We start from the raw sequence: 16,704 nt of genomic DNA on the forward strand, positions 1-16,704 counted from the left end.
TAAATTTCCAACATTTTCATTTTTATGCTCATTTCCCTGGGGCTTAATTTGGAAGCAAGAGGGTAACTTTTATGTAATAACATCTTTTTTTGTTTTATTGTTGTGGTATACTAAAAGACAAAACTCCTAAATCACGGTTTAATATTATTCCAATATGTATGAGCTTATAAGAACTGAGACTAAATTGGCATATTGGTTACAGATCACACTAAAGATGCTTGTTGTCATCTATTTAGAAAGGAAGAAAAACTAGAAATGGCATTTTGATTTACTTTCTTTGAGCTGGAAAGAAGCAAATCAGATTTTTTTTTACATTGTAAACTTTACAGACTACCTAATATAATTGGCTATCATTTGCCCAGGAAATAGTTTTTTACTTCATGCTGAGCAGAATACATTTGGCAGAACACATTATTAGTTGATTTCAAGCACGTTAATGCAGATAATCAGGAAGCTATACTTATATCATGAGATCCTTTATATGGGGCAGGGAATCTCTGAGTCATGTAAGGCCTATAAAATATTTGGTCTGGTGCTGTCAAGGTAAGACTCAAACTTCAATAAATTTAGAAACTTTTTAGGATTAGGATTTTTAAGTTGATACTTTTGTATGACCTATGATGATGGTGATGTTGTTTTTGTCTTTGACCATGACATCAGGGAGGTGATGTCATGACATGCATATGAACTCAATTTGAGTGGAAGGATACTGTGCTGAGTGACCAGCCTTACTTTCTCCTCTGGGGCCTTCTGGATCCCATGGCCAGATATAAATCAGGACAACTGGAGATGGCCCTAGATGTGAGGCAATCAGGGTTAAGTGACTTGCCCAAGGTCACACAGCTAGTAACTGTTAAATGTCTGAGGTCACATTCAAACTCCAGATTCCTGTCTCCAAAGCCAGTGCTCTATCCACTGTGCCAGCTAAATGGCCTGAGAATGATGTTATAAATATTCAAATAGCCCCTGGCAGCAAAAAGGTTTCCTACCCCTTGATGATAAATATGAATATATTTAAGAACTAAAACTTTATATATTTGATGGAAAATGCAAAAATAGTACATTTCAATGAAAGGGTGATGCTCTCATATAAAAGTCATATAATCTGTACAAGCATAAGTGAAAGCATTAAAGAAAAGTAGCTGAACTTCTCATCCCAAAGATATGACCATTTTTATTTGGAAAAATATCTTCATTATAGCATGCTGAATCACTATTTTGGGTAAAAATATATATTATTATAATTAAATTTACTTTTCAAAATAGTATCATAAGGAAAACAAATAAGAACCCCAAATTCTCTAGTCTACCCTCACTTTTTTTTTTTAGGATTTTTGCAAGGCAAATGGGGTTAAGTGGCTTGCCCAAGGCCACACAGCTAGGTAATTTTTAAGTGTCTGAGACCGGATTTGAACCCAAGTACTCCAGACTCCAGTGCCGGTGCTTTATCCACTGTACCTAGCCGCCCCTACCCTCACTTTTTAATCTGGGTTTAAACAAGGATTCTTTTTTTAATTCCTCAAGCTTCTATTTTCCACATATCCACATAAACATATATGTATATGGTACTGACAAATATAATTGTCTACAGAAAATATCAATGGAAGCAACACTATTTTTCTTTATTTCTCTGTGCTTGTGACCAAATAATTTAATTTTTCTTGAATATTCAAAGTATTCCAAAGTTGTATTTTAATTTTATCTTCCTTATGTGCCAAGTTTATTTTATGTATGTGTGTGTGTGTGTGTGTGTGTGTGTGTGTGTGTGTATATATATATATATATATATTTTAAATCTTCTAAAATGTGTATCACTGTATAAATCCCATCCCTAATAAGATAGGGATAAGCAAACAAAAACAACCTTTTTGTTTAAATTTTTATGATTTTGTTCAGAACTTAAACATCAAAAAAAATAGGCATTTGCAAATTTACCAGAAGTGGATTCGGTATAAAACTATGAATCTTCATTTTATACTTTTTGCTTTTCTTTAAAATATAGAATAAAAATACCTTCCCTCCTTAAAGTTTTACTCCCAGTTACTCTTCTCTGAATTAGATTGGGGAGAATAGATTTTAATTGTGGTTTTTGGTTTGTTCATTTTTCAGATTTAATCAGTATAGAAAGCGTAGGAAGACCTTTTTGATACAAAGAGGCACTTCTGCAACTTAAGATCTTAAAAGAGTTGGCCTGGCTCTTTACTGAGAAGTTAAGGAACTTGCCCAAGGTCACATGATTGAAGTGACTGTTAGGCAGGCTTAGAGCACACAAGTTATTAGAAGTGATCCTGATGTTAGAACCCCGTTAATGCAAGTTCTGTGTTTGGACAAAATGAGTCATTGAATAGTGAATGAAAGATTTATTTAGCCTTAAAATATCAAGAATATTCAACAAGGATACTTGGGTTCTTAGTTTCTGAAGATTGGGGGGGATATCTCCATATTAAAAAAAATATATATATATATTCAGCAGCAGAACTGGGTATAGTAACTGGTGTCTTAAGATAGATGTTAAATTGAGGGGATACTCGGGCTCTTCAATCGATATGGGTGGAGATTTGGTCATTGATAACTAAGAAGTCACAGTCAGCACAGGTGACAAAAAAAGTTGTGCCTGAAAGGCCAGTTCTCTATACAATATTGTCTCTTAGTCATTTTTAAAAATAGTAATGTTTTTAAAATTTCTGTGAATTCCCCCCCCCACCCGTTTAGTTTTCCTAGTATGGATATTCATTTCTCTTTTTTCCTAGGTAAATCAAGTTGTTTCCTTTTTGTGTGCTTCAACTGTTTTATTTTGCATAGTCCACAAATCTTCTCATGTCTGATTTATTATTGAACTTGACATAAGCAGCTATTGTTGTATCCATTTTCAAAGTCCAAGGCTTTCTTTGTTTTGGAATATAAATCACTCTTTTGTGTCATGTACTTTTGCAGATGGATCTTTTTTTAAATGGTTGAACTAAAATAATTAGTGATATAGAAAACCACAGGCTCCTAAAGCTTCTAACCATTTTATATGATTGGATTCAAATAACTATTTACAAAATAACTGTTTTTACTGAATCCTCACATTTCCATTCTCTCAAACTTAGGGTCTATCCTAAGACCCCCTTTCCCCCTCTAGGTGGTTATCTTGCCTTTGAAATCTCTAGGAGGGAGTGATCTTAACTTCTAAATAACTTTGAAGGATTCTTAATCTTCAGTAGAAATGATCTGCCACTATGATCTTTTATGTTGAAATTTTAATTTGTTAGGAGAAAATTTGGTTGTTGAACAAATGAGTCAAAAACATACTCAAACTTGGATTCTAGATTTGCAGGAAATTATATTATGTTTCAGTGTATAAAACATTACAATTAGCTATTATTATTTTTATAATACCGTTAAAAGCACTATTTTCATAGTGCTGTTTACTTAGAATAGAACAAGTGTTAGAATTTTTGAAGTAAGTTTTAAGTTTGTTATGACTTCTAATTAACTAGAAGTTGACCTTCTACAGTAAAGAAGTATGAAATCCTGAAACTTGGAGTCAATTCAGTAAAGTGTTTTTATAGTAAGGCAAATATTTATTTATGTATATTCCACAAATCTTTTCATGTCTGTTGTATTCTTTTGTTGCCTGTTACTTGTTGACACTGCTAGTACAGAGAATACAAAGATAAAAAGAGCCCCCCCCCCCCCAAGAGCCACCCCCCCCATCTTCAAGTAAGTTACCTGCTCTGAGGAAAACTTGATGTACATAGAGAAGTGAATGCAATTTAAGTAAATGCAGGAAAGTCCTAATCCTTGGAACAATCAGAAAAGCACCAATTGAAATGGTGATTCAATTTAACCTGGGAGGGATCTGTCATAGGAGGTAGAAATGAAGAAGAGAATCGTTCTAGCCATGGGAAAGAGCAGATGGGCTCTGCAGGTTGGTCTGAAGAATTGGGAAGAGAAAGGAGATACATTCAGTGTCTGGAAAAATAGGTTGATGTTTTAACTACCAAACAGGAGTTTGTACTTTTTCTTTGAGGAAATATGAAACTATGGGAGCTTTCTGAACAGAGAATGACCTGATTAGACTTGTGATGTAGAAATACCAGTTTTCTTTGAAGAATGAATTAGAGAAGGGAAAGACTTGAGATAGGAAGTTGTATAGGAGAGTTTTATAGCATTGCAGATGATAAGTGATAGAGGTGTTACTTAAATTGAGTGACATTGTGAATGAAGCAGTGGAATAGATGCAAAAGATATTGTATAGATAGAAGCAGCAAATTTTGGCAAATGGCTTGAAGAAGAATGTATATGTGTGTATTGGGAGAATGGGAGAGTATTTTGAGAGTTTCAAAAGCTGCATAGAGGTCTAGACAAATGCGAGAAGGATGTTTTATTTAACTATTAAAAAATAATAATCCTGAAAAGAGGTTTCAGTTCAGTAGTAGAGTCTGGAACCATGCTCCTAGGGATTAAGAAGTAAGTGAGAGATGAGGAAATTAAGATGAGCATTGGTTAACCTTTTCTAAGAGATGTAATAGTCTGAAGTGAAGGAAGATTTTTGTTTCATTTTTTAAGGATAGAGGAGACCTAAGCATATTCTTAAGTCAAAGAGAAAGGAGCCAATGAATAGAGACAGAATATGAGAAGGAATGCTAGAGGGTGTAAACTGCTAGAGGAGCCTTGAGATTATATCCATAGGTTAAGTGAAATAGCTTTGGCAAGGAGAAGGCTGGCCTTTTTTAACAGCTACTGAAACAAAAGAGGAGAAAGTGAAGGGATGATTGAATGATTTTGACTATTACATTTCATTACATTGACCCTGTAAACTTTCAACATAATAGAGTGGGGAAGATAAAAGTCTGAGCATAAAAGTTTGTTTTTAAGACTCTGTCCTAATGCTAATAACTATATGCTTCTGTGGATAAGTCACTTAACGTTTCGGAGCCTTATTCTTCACCCTGTAAAATGAGGTTGTTTACTTGTGCTTGATTTCTCTCTGCTTAACAAGGCTATTATGAACAAAACACTTTGTAAACAGTAAAGCAATGTTGAGTTCATCAAGAGCATAGATTCTGCTCTGGAAAGGGACCCTAAAAGCCATATTAATAGTAATTAAAGTAGTAACTGAACTGTGATTACTAGTTTAAGTGGCTTGGAACATTGAATTCTAGCTATCAGATGATCACAACTAATGCTAAGTGGACTGTAAGTAGTTTGAAATTTGAAAATATTTAATAAATTTGATCAAGCTATTATATCTAAAGTTAATATATATATATATATACACATATTATGATAACCAAGATCACTAATAAATATTTTCCTAATGAACTTAACCTCTAGGGTAAATGAGATATTGACAAATAATTTTTAACAGAAGGTGAAATATGATGAAAAGTATATCCTTAATCTAAGGACTATAAAGACACTTGCTAAAACTATAAATTTCTGACAATATTTAGGTTTTTCAAAGGTGAGTTTTAAAAATTGTTTTGTAACCTAAAGGCATAACTTAATATGAAATGAAAAAGAACTATTTTGACTCATCATACTAGCTAGCTTCTTCTAAGTATATATCAAACTATTTGTGAGAAAGTAATGTATTATATAGAGTAGGTCTTTAATGTTGAATAAATGAAAAAATCTGATTGTGCACAGCAGAAATGGCAGGTTTTTTCAATTGGAACCTAGTGTTTTACTATATATAATCGTGTGTGTGTGTGTGTGTGTGTGTGTGTGTGTGTGTATATATATATATATATATATATATTATATACTGTTGCTGATGCTAATGATTAAAACAACTCTCATTTATGTAGCACAAACCATAAGAACCTTTGAGATGGGGGTAGCACAAGTATTTTAATCCCTGGAGAGGGAGAGGTCAAGTAAATTGCTTACCTTTTCACAGGTGGGATTCTTACCCAAATCTAATTTACCCTCCTATGTAGGGTAAACCATTTGACGTGGGTTGGAATATGAATTCCCCTTAATCACAGTGGTCCAGCTTGATTGACAGAGATACATATTTGGATATTCACTTAGGTCAGCCATACAGTCTTTATTTGGGCCTAGAAGCAGTTACTGTCATATAAATTGTTTATACTTGATGATACTTATTTAAGTATCAGATTTGGCATGATGTGGCTTTGATCTGTGCCCCTATAAACTGTCCAGGTTAGGAGGAAGACATAACAGAGACAAGCAAAGACAGGGCAAAAATAGATGGTGATGGACAATGAACAGGAGGACATGAACCCAATCAGACAAGAGGCAGAAACAGACTAGGACTTAGGGAACTAATAAGTAAACTGGGAGCTATATAGATAGATTTATGTGTGTATTTGACCCTGAAGTCTCCCACCACCACCAAGGCTGTATGATAAAAGGTATAAATCTCTCCAAGCCTCCTCAGCATTCCTTTTATCTTTATGAATAAAGAACCCACAGACAATGAGGATGGGATTTGTTTGAAACATACTACTCCCCTCAATTGGATAAACACTTATAATTTGGCACTACGAACAGGATTTTACTTATTTTTGTACCTGCTTTACAACCTGTGTTTGACCTTTTCTATAGCCTTTTCATGAGCCAATTTGACCATAAGTGAACAGTAACGCTGTCCTTGCTTGCTCTAGAACAGGGGTGAGGAACCATTTTTTTCTGCCAAGGGACATTTGACTATTTATAACTTCATTTGAGGGCTATGATTGGTCAAACACATAATTTAATTAATTTACTGCTAAAAAAACTACTAGATTTTTTGAATTTCAAATCCTGATGTGATTGCCTTTGCAATGTCAGACCAAATTGACCTTGGACTGGAGCTTCCCTGCCCTGATCTAGAATATCCAAGTATGAAATGGAGAACTGATAGAAAATAAGCTCATGAAGACTCTAGCTTTTCCCCTTTGGTTGATTATCTTTACATTATCCTTGTCACTATATAAATTGTTCTCCTGATTCTGCTCTTTTTACTTTGTATCAGTTCATAAAAGTCTTCCCAGGTTTTTCTGAAACCAACCACTTCATCATTTCTTATCAAACTGTGGTTTTCTATTACATGCATATATACCATAAGGGCAACTAGGTGGTGCAGTGGATTGAGTACTTGCCTTGAATTTAGGAGGACAGGAGTTTGAATCCAGCCTCAGACACTTGACTCAACTAGTTTTGTGACTTTGGGCAAGTCACTTAATCCTGATTGACTCTCATCCAGAGCCATCTCCAGTTGTCCTGATTTATATCTGGCCACTAGACCCAGATGGCTTTGGAGGAGAAAGTGAGGCTGGTGACTTAACACAGCTCGCCCTCACTCAAATTCAATTCATGTACTTGTCATGACATCACCTCCCTGATGTCATGGTCTTCTTTGAGAATGAAGGACAGATAAATAATATATATATATATATATATATATATATATATATATATATATATATAAAATAACTTGTTCAACCATTCTCTAATTGATGGTCACCCCCTCAGATTCCAATTCTTTGCCATCATAAAAAAAGTGCTGCTATAAATATTTTTGTTCATAAAGGGCCCTTTGCCTCTTCCTTTGATCCCTTTGCTGTCCCCTTTGTCTTACTGGTTTTCAGGTTTCAAAATATACTAGACCTTAATCTTTCTTATTATTGTCTTTCCCACTAAATCCTGTATAAAATGCCTATAATCTGAGAAGGGATTATCAGGGGTTGACCTGGTGTCAGTTCAGCTATCTGCAAATAAATCTACTGGTCAGCAAGAATTTACCTGCTATTTATAGACAACATAACTTTTTATAGAATTTGTAAAAAAATTTAATATTGATCTTTAGTTAAATGATATTGATTTTAAAGAGAAAAATCTTAAATCTAAGTAACATGGCTGTATTTTTTTATACATCTGTAAATAGAATCTAAAAATTCTCCTTTCTTCATTGTTTTACTTTTTTGTTTGTTTACTTGGGTGGGTGGGTGGGTGGGGGCTGTAGAGAACTGAGAAGTGTGTGTTGGATTTATTTGGTTTGTTCTTTTTTTTAATTTTTTAAATTTTATTTACATTTTTTAAAATATTACAGACATTGATAGATTACATCATCTCTCTTGAACAAAGTAAAACTATTAAGCAGAGCTAACAATACTGTGTCCTCATTTGATTAAAACATGCATAGGCAGATTTCAGAAAAATCTGGACTTACATGAACTGAGGCTGAGTGAACAGAACCAAGAGAACACTGTACCCCTTAACAGCAATATTGTGTGATGATCAACGATCACAGATTTAGCTCTTCTCAGCAATGTAGTGATCAAAGACAATTTTTTAATTTTTTTATTAAAAATTTTATTTGAGTTTTACAATTTTCCCCCCAATCTTACTTCTTCTCCCCCCCCCCCCCCCCCACGGAAAGCAATCTGTCAGTCTTTACTTTGTTTACATGTTGTACCTTGATCCAAATTGAGGGTATGTTCTTTTTGTAAAAAAAATATATATATATTTATTTAGGACAATGAGGTTAAGAGACACTTGCCCCAGGTCACACAGCTAGGCAATTATTAAGTGTCTGAGATCAGATTGGAACTCAGATCTTCCTGATTCCAGGACTGGTGCTCTATCCATTGTGCTACCTGTCCCCTAGTATGTTCTTAATTAAGGAAAGCATTTTAGATTAGACCAGATGGCTTCAGTTTTAAATAAAGAAGGCTATAATCTTCATTTCCTCCAAATCTTTTTATTTTTTTAGTTAACAAGTATTGATTTTTCTTGTTTTCTTACCTCCTGTTTTTTTTTTTAAGTTTTTTGCAAGGCAAATGGGGTTAAGTAGCTTGCCCAAGGCCACACAGCTAGGTAATTATCAAGTGTCTGAGACTGGATTTGAACCCAGGTACTCCTGATTCCAGGGCAGGTGCTTTATCCATTGAGCCACCTAGCCACCCCTTACCTCCTGTTCTTGTGGGGACTAGAGGGGGAAGGAAGAAAACAAACTTGTATAATAAATATGTATAGTCAAACAAAACAATCGCACCTTGACTGTGCTGCATTCCTTTGGCCTTCTCCATTCTGCCCTATCCTTCCTATTCTTTTAGGCTTTAGCTTCTGTTTGTTGTGTTGCCTTTTCTATATTCAATTTTAATTTCCTTGGGGGGCAAGGACTGTCGTTTTTGTATTTGTATCCCCAATATTTAGCTAAGTGCCTATTATGTAAGTAGATGTTTACTTTATCGACTAAAACTCATTCTCCATCTGGTTTTAGTCACCTTTCTGTTGAGAGACAGGTAGTGTGCTCCATCATTAGTTCTCTGGAAATTGTGGCTGATCATTCATTGCATTGTTTAGAGTTTTTATTTAGTTCTTTCAAAATTGTTTATTTTATTTTTTTAATTTTAAACATTTTATTTGAGTTTTGAGTTTTACAATCCCCCCCCCCCAATCTTACTTCCCTCCCCCCCATCCCCCCATGGAAAACAATCTGTCAGTCTTTATTTTGTTTCCATGTTGTACATTGATCCAAATTGAGTGTGATGAGAGAGAAATCACATCCTTAAGGAAGAAACAAAAAGTATAAGAGATAACAAGATCAGACAATAAGATATCTGGTTTTTGTTCTAAATTAAAGGGAATAGTCCTTGAAATTTGTTCAAACTCCAGAGTTCTTTCTCTGAATGCAGATGGTATTCTCCATTTCAGACAGTGCAACATTGTCCCTGGTTGTTGCACTGATGGAATGAGTGAGTCCATCAAGGTTGAACATCACTCCCATGTTGCTGTTAGGGTGTACAGTGTTTTTCTGGTTCTGCTCATCTCACTCAGCATCAGTTCATGCAAATCCCTCCAGGCTTCCCCTGAATTCTTCCCATCCCTCCTGGTTTCTAATAGAACAATAGTGTTCCATGACATACATATACCACAGTTTGCTAAGTCATTCGCCAATTGAAAGACATTTACTTGATTTCCAATTCTTTGCCACCACAAACAAGACTGCTATGAATATTTTTGTACAAATGATGTTTTTACCCTTTTTCATCATCTCTTCAGGGTCAGTAGTGGTATTGCAGGATCAAAGGGTATGCTCAGTTTTGTTGCCCTTTGGGCATAGTTCCAAATTTCTCTCCAGAAAAGTTTGGATGAGTTCACAGCTCTACCAACAGTGTAATAGTGTCCCAGATTTCCCACAATCCTTCCAACAATGATCATTATCCTTTCTGGTCATATTGGCCAGTCTGAGGTGTGAGGTGGTACTTCAGAGAAGCTTTGATTTGCATTTCTGTAGTAAGTAATGATTTAGAGGAATTTTTCATATGACTATGGATTGTTTTGATCTCCTCATCTGTAAATTGCCTTTGCATATCCTTTGACCATTTGTCAATTGGGGAATACCTTTTTCTTTTAAAAATATGACTCAGTTCTTGGTATATTTTAGAAATGAGTCCTTTGTCAGAACCCTTAGTTTTTTTTTTGTTGTTCGTTTTTTTTTTAGTTTTTTTTTTTTGCAAGGCAAACGGGGTTAAATGGCTTGCCCAGGGCCACACAGCTAGGTAATTATTAAGTATCTGAGATCGGATTTGAACCCAAGTACTCCTGACTCCAGGGCCAGTGCTTTATCCAATAAGCCACCTAGCTGCCCCCAGAACCATTAGTTGTAAAGATTGTTTCCCAATTTACTATATTTCTTTTGATCTTGGTTACAGTGATTTTATCTGTGCAAAAGCTTTTTAATTTAATGTAATAGAAATCATCTAGTTTGTTTTTGGTGATGTTCTCCATCTCTTCCTTAGTCATAAACTGTTCCCCTTTCCATAGATCTGGCAGGTAAACCAGTCCTTGATCTTCTAATTTACTTATAGTATTGTTTTTTATGTCTAAATCCTGTAACCAGTTGTATCTTATCTTGGTAAAGGATGTTAGGTGTTGGTCTAATCTAAGTTTCTTCCATACTAACTTCCAATTTTCCCAGCAGTTTTTATCAGAGACTTTTTATCCCAGTAGCTGGACTCTTTGGGATTATCAAACAGCAGATTACTATAATCGTCTCCTGCTTTTGCACCTAATCTATTCCACTGGTCCACCACTCAATTTCTTAGCCAATACCAAACAGTTTTGATGACATGCTTTATAATATAATTTTAGATAAGGTAGGGCTAAGCCCCCTTCTTCTGCACTTTTTTCCTTAAATCCCTGGAAATTCTTGACTTTTTAATTCTCCATGTGAATTTACTTACAACAAAATTGTTTATTTTTACATTATTGTTATTGTATAAATTGATCTGGTTCTGCTCTCTTCATTTTAACACTTCATACAGGTCACTTCTTTCTTTTGGTTTCTGACTCAGGACTCTAAGTACATTTTAATAACTTGGAGGGCATAGTTTCATACTGTTCCTAAACAGATGGCACTGACAATGCCATTGGGAAACAATCTTTACAACTAATGATTCTGACAAAGGACTCGTTTCTAAAATTTACAGAGAACTGAGTCATATTTTTAAAAGAAAAAGCCATTCCCCAATTGACAATTGAATTGATTTTTTTTTCCTGAAACCCCTGCAACAATTACGATTTCCTTTTTTTAATCAACTTTGACAATCTGCTAGGCATGAGGTAGAACCTGAGGATTGATTTAATTTACCTTTCTCTTATTATTGGTGCTTTCAATCATTTTTTCATGTAGTTATTTGATAGCTTGTATTTCTTCCTTTGAAGCCTTTTCATATCCTTTGATGGCATGTCCCTTCAATCTTTTTTAGAGTTTTTATGGATATTATCTGTTTCTTACATAACCATGGTATCCTATATATTCCTTCTCTCATGCTCTAAGAACTATCCCATCTGACAAATACTATTTTTTAAAAGAAGAAAAGTTGTTCAAGTCCAAAGCATGCAAAGTGGAACACCTATGGAATGTGTCTTCTCTTATCCTTTCATTCCAATCCTACTTGATCTTTATAATTTTTTGTCAGAGTTTACCTTTGATTTTTGGGTACATCATTATTCTTTCCATTTACATTTCTGTAATTACTGTGTATGTTATTTTCTTGACTATATTTTACTCACTCTGAATAGATATTTCTGTGCTTCTTTGTATTATATACTGTTTCTTGAAGCATAGAAGATTTCATTAGATTCATGTACCTACTATTTGTTTAAATGTTTCCCAATGGATGGGCAGCTATTTTATTTCCAATTTTTAGTTCTTACAAAAAGTACTATTTTGAATATTTTGAACTGTATGTGTTCTTTGTTCTTATCAATGACTTCCTTGGAGTATAAACCTAGTAATGGAGTTTCTGGTTCAAAGGATATGGACATGTTAGTTCTTTATTTGCATAATTCCAGTTGCTTTCCCAAATAGATGTACCATTTCATATTTCCACTAACAATGTGTTAGTGTGCCTGTCTCCCCACAACTCTTACAACATTGATTATCATCCTTTTTTGCCAGTTTGCAGGTTGTTAGGTAAAACTTAAAGATTGTTTTGATTTATGTTTCTCTTAATATTAGTGACATGGAACATTTTTTTTTCATGTGATTGTGAATGCTTTGAAATTCTTCCTTTCTGAACTGTTTGTTTATATCCTTTGACTCTATTATTGCATTTCCTCTAAGTCTTAAAAGCTAAGAAAAGATGAGGATGGATACTGTTGACAGTAGAAATAAATTGGGGGGGGGGCAGCTAGGTGGCACAGTGGATAGAGCACTGGCCCTGGAGTCAGGAGTACCTGAGTTCAAGTCCGGCCTCAGATACTTAATAATTACCTAGCTGTGTGGCCTTGGGCAAGCCACTTAACCCCATTTGCCTCGCAATGAATGAATGAATGAATGAATGAATGAATGAATTGGGGGATGATATGAGTCTTAAGTGGGGAAAACAAATAGAACCACTTCTTTGGTAGTACACATTAGTGTTCAGTAATCTTCCTTGTGGAAGAAAAAGGACCAGATATAAAACTATATGACAGCAACTGTGATCAACCTGGTTATCCTTTAAATTGAGGTACATTTGACTAATTGTAGGACTGTGGACATTTAAACTGTTACTTTGGAAAATTATGTTTTCCTAAGCATTGAGAAATTGCCTAGAAGAAAGTACAATCAGTCATGAGGACTGGGTTGGTATTGATCGAACAAGACAATGACAGTAAAATTCTTTTTCATCCTGTAACTGTTAATATAAAATAATAGTAATTTGAAATTCTGAACTAGCTAGGTTCTTTTTAAAAAATTTTTATTTATTTCAGGCAGTGAGGTTAAGTGACTTGCCCAAGATCACAGACTAGATTTGAATTCAGGTCCTCCTGACTCCAGGGCCCATGCTGTATTCATTATACCACCTAGCTGCCCCTTAACTAGGTTCTTTTTTTCTTTAATAAATATTAGTTGGTGTCCCAAACCCATTCTGTAGTGTTTTGAATGATCAAGATTTTATTATTATTCCAGCTTGTTACAAAGGAAATATATTCATATCCTATGGTGATAGTAATAAATGTAGTGTAACAGCAAGAGCTAAAATAGTAGTACCCTTCCCTTTGGTCTTCAAACTGAATTATTTTATCTTACTGACTGGTGTGTAACTTTCTCTGAGAACATCTCTTTTTCTGCCCATGTTCTTTTACTCAACCTTAATCACCTCTTATTTTATAATAATTTAAAATAATCATAAGATTTACTGCAAGAAATTCTGAAATTATTTAACTTTACAATAATATTTTCCTTCCCTTCCCCCCCTCCAAAAAAACTCCTCTCCTCTAGGTAATGATTTTACATGACTTGCGATCTGGCCTCTAGTGGGAATCTGTGGGAGGATGAACACGGAGGAGTTGGAGTTACTGAGTGACTCCAAATACAGGAATTATGTAGCAGCTATTGACAAAGCACTCAAGAATTTTGAGTACTCCAGTGAATGGGCAGACTTAATATCTGCACTTGGGAAACTTAACAAGGTATGTCTTTTCTATCCATGGTGGGCAAAGAAATAATTATTCATGAAAATATATCCTAGAGTTGGTGGATTTACGTTAAATTAACAAATTTAAAATTTTTATTCTGCAAAGGGAAGGACAAAATATTTTGACGTTTATAACTAGCATGATAACTATTTTTCTTTTCATAACTGTTAAATTAACTAATTTCCTCTAACATCTTTTTGAGGACTCCTCACCACTTTTTTTTTTAGTTTTTTTTTTCAAGGCAAATGGGGTTAAGTGGCTTGCCCAAGGCCACACAGCTAAGTAATTTTTAAGTGTCTGAGACCGGATTTGAACCCAGGTACTCCTGACTCCAGGGCCGGTGCTTTATCCACTGTGCCACCTAGCCATCCCCTAGATGTTTGACTTTCTTAAAATGACTGCTATAAGTCACTTAACTGTGCATACTCTGGTCCATTGAATCGGTGAGGGGGGAAATTATTTTCTCTCTTATGAACATTTGTCTTTAAAGGATACCTTTTAATGAAAAAAAAGAATATTCTGCCAGAATGGGATTTTTTTCCCCAATTTTTAAAAAGATAATGAGTCATGGAAAAGGAGGAGAAATAATCATAAACCATTTTTCTTAGTAACTTCTTATATTTTGCATTCATAATTATGTAAAGATATTTATCTAGCAGTTAGACACTAATAGTACTAATAAATATGTAATCATTAGCAATGCATTATTAATAGTTTCATAGTTATGTGATTAATAGTAAATTGACATGATTTGGTTTGTTAATAAGCATTAAAACAATAAAATTGATGTTGGCCTCAAATCATTCTCCCTTATTTCTAAAGGAGTTAGCACCTGGGTCACTATCATTTCGTCCTCAACTACTATACACTCAGTAGAGGATTTTAATGTCCACATTGTTGCTCCCTCAGACTCCCTGATTTACCATTTCCTATTTAGTCCCATGACCTATTTCATCAAACAACCACACACATAAAGATAGTCATACACTAGACCTCATTAAATACAATTCTTCCACACCCCTAGAAACTCTGTTATTACCCTATCTGACCATATAACCTACTCTCTCCCTATTGCCTCATTCTTCCTTAAATCACCTTCATCAAGACCAATAATTACTCTTCAGTAAATTCTTGGGTATTATTCCCCATCCTGGCTTCACTTTTCTTCCCCTCTGTCAGTTTAAAACTGACTTCTGTTCTCCCTCGCCCCCTTATCCTATTACTGCAATTGTTCCTAAACTCTAGCCTTGGATTATTCTCACAATCCATCTCTTCCCCTCCTACTCAAGCTGCTGAACCTTGCTGGAGAAAAATCTCCATAACTTTGATGGTATTCAGTATAAATTCATGTTATCCAGTCTCCTCTGAGCCCTCACTGCAATGAGCTATTCTAGTTGTCTCTTCCATCCACAAACTCTATGTACATCTCCCTCAATTCTGTTTCACCTTGTTTTTTACTTGACAGAAAAGACTGAGGCCATTCAATGTGAGCTCACTTCCCTTTCTTTTCATGTTAAAAAAAAAAAGCCCCCAAACCTCATTATCTCCCATTCTCTCTCTTCTTAGACAAAGACTGAGCCTTTCTCCTTGTCAAGGCTCTCTCTACCTTTTACATCTATTCTTTTTTAATAAAATAAATTTTTATTTTATTAAATACTTCTCATTTCTTGTAAAAAAATTAAATTTTGAATTCAAAATTCTCTTTCTCCTTCCCACATCCCCTCCACCAGCAATCAATATATCAATAAAGTCACGTAAAACATTTCCATATTAGCCACATTGCAAAAGAAAAAAGACCAAGAAAAATAAAGTTTTAAAAAAAGGATGCTTCAATCTCATCAGTTCTCAAACTAGGGAAATAGATAGCATTTTTCATTCTGAGTCCTTTGGAATTGTCTTGATCAGAGTAGCTAAGTCTTTCACAACTGATCTGTATTATAATATTGCTGTTACCTTGTATGTTGTTCTTCAGCAGATTGTATCCTCAATCATTATCTTCCTTAAAAATCCTTAATCTTTCCTTAAAAAAAACCCAAAACCTTCATTAGATGCTGCCATCCCTAGAAGTTATCTTCTGGGACCTTTCTTTTCTTTCTTAAGCTGTCTAGACTCTATCTCCATTCTCTCTTATTTGTTCCTCTTAAACACTTTGCAGTTTAGCTTCTGATTTGATCAAACATTAAAAATGCTCTCTCCAAAATTACCAGTGATGTCTTTTTTCAGGTTTTTGCAAGGCAAACAGGGTTAAGTGGCTTGCTCAAGACCACACAGCTAGGTAATTATTAAGTGTCTGAGGACAGATTTGAACTCAGATACTCCTGACTCCAGGTCTGGTGCTCTATCCACTGCGCCAATAGCCGCCTGCCCCGCAATGATCTCTTAATCTCCAAATCTGATGGGTGCTTTCTCAGACCTAATCATGGTACTTTTGACACAGTCCCCCTCCTCTTGGATATTCTTTCTTCCTGGGGTTTGACACTGTCCTCTTCTGCCTCCCCTGTCTCTCTCTCTTAGTCAGCCCTTCTGACCAGCCTTTCCTTGTTTGATGTCCATATCATGGCCCCCAGCTGAGGATTTTTCCAGGTTTCTGTTCTAGACTTTGCATTCTCTTTCTTGGTAACCTCATCAGCTTACATGAGTTTAACTATTATCTTTATGCACAGATGACTCTAACTGCTTTGCATAAAATAAATGCTTGATAAATGTCTCTCACATCAATATATCTAGTCCATCTCTCTACTGAGCTTTGGTTCTACTAATTAACTTTTGGATATTTCGGATTGGGTGTATGAG

The 16,704-nt window shown here is 34.9% G+C and overlaps 1 protein-coding gene across 7 annotated transcripts in view; it reads left to right on the forward strand.

Moving 5' to 3' along the window:
* Positions 1 to 16,704, forward strand: part of DOP1A (DOP1 leucine zipper like protein A) — a 107,586-nt gene that overhangs the window by 13,941 nt on the left and 76,941 nt on the right. For 6 of the 7 annotated variants that reach the window (XR_012468479.1, XM_074237392.1, XM_074237395.1 and 3 more), the window contains exon 2: positions 13,715 to 13,905. Coding sequence is in view for 6 of the 7 variants with exons in the window: in XM_074237392.1 (XP_074093493.1) it covers positions 13,768 to 13,905 (138 nt within the window). In the remaining variant the exon portion in view is untranslated. Of the gene's footprint in view, positions 1 to 9,466; positions 13,906 to 16,704 lie in introns of those variants that run through there. The other variant, XM_074237393.1, reaches the window with a different exon arrangement.

The sequence above is a fragment of the Macrotis lagotis genome, chromosome 5 (genome assembly GCF_037893015.1).
Source record: "Macrotis lagotis isolate mMagLag1 chromosome 5, bilby.v1.9.chrom.fasta, whole genome shotgun sequence".
Classification (NCBI taxonomy): Eukaryota; Metazoa; Chordata; class Mammalia; order Peramelemorphia; family Peramelidae; genus Macrotis; species Macrotis lagotis.